Source organism: Engraulis encrasicolus, chromosome 24 (genome assembly GCF_034702125.1).
Source record: "Engraulis encrasicolus isolate BLACKSEA-1 chromosome 24, IST_EnEncr_1.0, whole genome shotgun sequence".
Taxonomy (NCBI): domain Eukaryota; kingdom Metazoa; phylum Chordata; class Actinopteri; order Clupeiformes; family Engraulidae; genus Engraulis; species Engraulis encrasicolus.
In genome coordinates, this window is record NC_085880.1 from 5,053,984 (window position 1) to 5,058,983 (window position 5,000).

A 5,000-nucleotide genomic window follows, 5' to 3' on the forward strand; every position below is an offset into this window, starting at 1 on the left:
TATAAATAGATGTGCCTGTGTGTGTTATGGCTGTATAATGGCATATGTGTGTGTTTGTTTACTGAAGTGTATTTCGAGTAGAGCTGGGCGGTATACCGTTAAAAAACCGTGATCTCGGTTAACACTACACAAGGTTCTCTTTGATGAGAGACGGTTTTGTTAGCCTACTATGTTATGTGCGTGAGCTTCATACTCTGTGTCACACTTCCAAAGATTCTTCTAATTCAAGTCTCTGACACTTCATTTCAACTCTGCTAAGTCCACTGTTGTTGCTGTTCTACTAGGGAATGTCACCACAATGTAAGATGTTGATTGAACTAATAAAATAATTGGTTAATCGCGCTAGAGGCTAGTGAGAGTGAAACATGATGAACACACATGGCATGGAATCATAATAAACATTTAAATTCATTTAGCCTACCTTTGATCTCACAAAGTTAAATAAAAGGCAATTCTATGTGGTGCTATGTTAACAGGCTACAACAGTTATCTGATTCTTAACTGTATTTAATTACCATCCCAACTGTGTGTGCAGCACTGCTGTTAAGAATAAGCTAAAGTAGCCTAGCTTTCAAATGCAATGGGCAGACAAGATACATTGCTACATTGCTATATTTGTTTGAAATGATTTGGGGGCAAAATAGGAGCGAAACACATCGCAATATGACACAAACTACCGGACAAAATACCTTCTACGTTGGATTTGGACTTTAATTCAAAGACAATATGCACACAATGTCAAGTAAATCTGTTTGTTTTCCGTGTCTGTCTTCAGTCTGTTTCGTTTCTGTCCCACTGTTGTTTACTCGCTAGTCCAGCGGCAACGCAACATGCCGGATGTGTTGCCAGGTGTAGAACGACAAATAAGCAATTAGTGTTGCCAGGTGTAGAACGAAATAAGCTGCTGTGGGATGTCTTGGAAAAAGCCCAAAACAGCTGCTTATAATCATTTAACCCTTCTTCCTAGAAAAATCTATGGCACCCTGGTCAAGATTGTAGGCTATTTTATGAAATGCTGCATTTTCTCTAATTTGAGACTTTGTTGGCTAGGGAAAGGTAAACTATAAATTATAAAAAATATTATTGAAATAAAAAAATGATAAAATATAAATGGAGATTAATTTAAATTCATGATTTTATCTAATTTTAACATTTATTTTCAGTCTTTTCCTCAGAAAGATTAAGATTTGGGGGGAAATCGTCGCATATCAAAAAAACGTGCAGAAAACCGTGATATCAATTTTCATCAAGAAAACCGTAATGCTATTTTTTCCAAAACCGCCCAGCCCTAATTTCGAGGCATCACAAACTTTGTGTGTGTGTGTGTGTGTGTGTGTGTGTGTGTGTGTGTGTGTGTGTGTGTGTGTGTGTGTGTGTGTGTGTGTGTGTGTCTGTGTGTCTGTGTGTGTGTGTGTGTGTGTGTGTGTGTGTGTGTGTGTGTGTGTGTGTGTGTGTGTGTGTGTGTGTGTGTGACATCCATGGCCCTTTCCAGGAATTGTGCACTTTCTTGTTTCTGGAAATCCGGTCCCTATTAGCAGAATACACACCTCTCCACCACACACCTCTCTCCTCCATACCCCAGCCCCCCCAGCCCTTCATAGATATATCCAGGGCTTGCACCAGCACTTAACTGTGCGTACACATCAGGGATGGGGCACCCAGGCCGTTTTATCCGGCCCCTGGTGTAATTTTAATGTTATGTAGCTTCACATGAAATATGACATATTTTGAAATGAAATCTTACACAACACACTTGCAATACACATGTTATATTCAGGGGACCCAGAGAAGGTGGGGTCTGTTTTTAACTTAAGGTGGTTGACTTCAATAAAGGCCTAAAATACAGGGGGACCTGGTTTTTGTTCATAGTGCGGCCCTCGGACGGCTTTTACGGCCCTCGGATAAATTTGAAGTGGCCCCTGAATGAAAAAGGTTCCCCACCCCTGTTGTACATCAAGGGCGACCTACGCTACCGGAATGACGGAAATCATTATTTCTTTATGGAGGGTCAGCGAATAAAGCGACCAAAGGATATTCTCTGGGAGCGATGTGACCTGGGCGATCACCGCAAACTTCAGCGATTAAAAGTCTGCTAATATTATGGTAATGAGCCATGACGCGGTTCGGCAAAAACCAATTAGAATTTTCATATCTTTGAATGTCCCAGAGACGAGCCAGAACCGTTATGTGAGTAGCTAAATCAAACATGTCAATGACCTTGTTTACATAAGACATTTAATTCAGAATTAACTTAATAAATTATATATAATTGTTTTTATTATATATGATTTTATGAATATATACATTTATGAATAAAGCTTAATTCCCCTTTGAAAACATTGTGTAAATACTTCACAGTTCAGAATTAATTGAAAGGGCAATGTAGACTCGACTGAAGTAATCATTAATTCAGAATGAAAAACATCACAAAAATGTGGCCATTGTCACGTCCAGAGCGAATATAGCGACTTCATGGTGAAACTTCCTCAATGATTTCGTCTATCCTGTAGCTTAGGTCATTTCTGGTGTACACATAGTTTTATTGTTCAGCCGCGAGCCTTGCCAACAAACACCTTCCACCTTCACCAGGTCCCCTGAAAAGATGAAGATTTTGTGCTGTGAAAGTTGCAAAAGTTTTTACAAAATCACTACTAGCACAATGAATGTGGATATATGCAAGTAGAGTCGGTACAGACACATGTGTCAACAGATATGTAATCTGTCATGCAGCTAGTCAGTCCATACTCAAAATGTTTCTCCATCTACTTTTTTTTCTCTCCCTCCCTATATCTTGCTCTTTTTTACCTCCCTTTCCCTTCCGCATCCCTGAACACCTTTTATACACCCCTTTGTCTCTCCATCCCTTGCTCCCTTTCTATCCTTCCTTCCACCTCCTCCACCAATCCATCTCTCTCGCGCTCTCTCTCCATCCCTCACTTCCATCCATCTTCTCCATCCATCCCTCTTTCCCCCTACTCTCCTCCCTTCACTGCTCCTTCTCTCATGCTCCATCACTCCTCTCCCCCTCCTCTATCCCTCCTCTCCCCCTCCTCTATCCCTCCTTCTCTCCCCCTCCTCTTCCCCCTCCTCCATCCCTCCTCTTCCCCCCTCCTCCACCCCTCCCTCTCTCCCCCTCCTCTCCTCCTCCTTCATCCCTCCTCTACCCCTCCTCTCCCCCTCCTCTCCCCTTCCTCTACCCCTCCTTCTCTATCCCTCCTCCTCCCCCCTCCTCCATCCCTCCTCCCCCCTCCTCCATCCCTCCTTCTCTCCCCCTGCTCCATCCCTCCTCTATCCCTCCTCCTCCATCCCTCCTCTCCCTCCTTCTCTCCTCTCCTCTCCTCTCCCCCTCCTCCATCCCTCCTCCTCTCCCCCTGCTCCATCCCTCCTCTCCCCCTCCTCTATCCCTCCTCCTCTCCCCCTCCTCCCCCTGCTCCATCCCTCCTCTCCCCCTCCTCCATCCCTCCTTCTCTCCCCCTCCTCCCCCTCCTCCATCCCTCCTTCTCTCCCCCTGCTCCATCCCTCCTTCTCTCTCCCTGCTCCATCCCTCCTCTATCCCTCCTCCTCCATCCCTCCTCCCCCTCCTCCATCCCTCCTTCTCTCCTCTCCTCTCCCCCTCCTCCATCCCTCCTCTCCCCCTTCTCCATCCCTCCTCTCCCCCTCCTTCTCTTCCCCTCCTTCTCTTCCCCTCCTTCTCTCCCCCTCCTCTACCCCTCCTCTATCCCTCCTTCTCTCCCCCTCCTCCAGTGGATGATCCAGCGTCCCCATAAGGTGGCCACCTTCTTCGGCTGTATCGGCCAGGACAAGTTTGGGGAGATCCTGAAGCAGAAGGCCGAGGAGGCCCACGTAGACGCCCACTACTACCAACAGGACGAGGAGCCCACGGGGACATGTGCGGCCTGCATCACTGGAGACAACAGGTATATATACAAGACTCACACACACTCTCTCACACACACACACACACGAAATGTCATGCAGAGCTGTCAGGTGGAGAACTTGTTCATTACTTTGTGGTGTGTGTGTGTGTGTGTGTCTGTGTGTGTGTGTGTGTGTGTCTGTGTGTGTCTGTGTGTCTGTGTGTGTGTAGGTCTCTGGTGGCTAACCTAGCGGCTGCTAACTGCTACAAGAAGGATAAGCATCTGGACCTGGAGGAGAACTGGAAACTGGTGGAGAAGGCCAAGGTCTACTATATAGCAGTGAGTACACATGCGCGCGCACACACACACACACACACACACACAGGTCATGTTAGTGTGTAGTGTGTATAGTTCCATCGAGTTTACTGTGATCTTTCCTTTAATTCCAAATTAAGAGGTGTTTACATGACGTTTTCAAAGCGGAATTAAGCTTTATTCAGAGTTAAATGGAGTTAATTCCGAATTAAATGTCTCAAGTAAACATAGCCATTGTTTGTAAGCAACATCTGAGTCCATCACAGTAGTCCACATCCAGTCTCCACATCCACCCAGTGATGAGTGTTAACGAGGTAGTCCAGGTCTTAACGAGGGAGCTGAGGCTCGTTAGTGAAGTGCTGCTAATTGAGCTCTATTGTCTGCAGCTGCTACATGCACAGCTGACATATAGGACCTGGCCAAGTCTGACAGGCTAGAACTATAACTAGGCTATTATGCAGACATGGGAAGAGTGTGTGTGTGTGTGTGTGTGTGTGTGTGTGTGTGTGTGTGTGTGTGTGTGTGTGTGTGTGTGTGTGTGTGTGTGTGTGTGTGTGTGTGTGTGTGTGTGTGTGTGTGTGTGTGTGTTGTTGTCGTCGTTGTGTTTCTTCAATTTCTTATTTACCAGTATGAGAGAGAGAGAGAGAGATAGATTGTGTTTTGTGTCCTGTTGGGGGTGATTTTGAGTTTGTGCCAAGTGTGTGATGCCAGGCTGTTGCTAGGGAATGAGGATCAGTATCCCTCGGTACACACACACACACACACAACCACACACACACACACACACACACACACACACACACACACACACACACACACACACACACA

General features: G+C 45.7%; 1 protein-coding gene across 2 annotated transcripts in view; it reads left to right on the plus strand.

Annotated features, from left to right (window-relative positions):
* The window catches only part of adka (adenosine kinase a), a 68,690-nt gene that overhangs the window by 40,691 nt on the left and 22,999 nt on the right, over window positions 1–5,000 (plus strand). For both annotated transcript variants that reach the window (XM_063191795.1, XM_063191796.1), the window contains exons 5-6: window positions 3,745–3,917; window positions 4,088–4,196. In XM_063191795.1, the coding sequence (XP_063047865.1) occupies window positions 3,745–3,917; window positions 4,088–4,196 (282 nt within the window). The remainder of the gene's footprint in view (window positions 1–3,744; window positions 3,918–4,087; window positions 4,197–5,000) is intronic.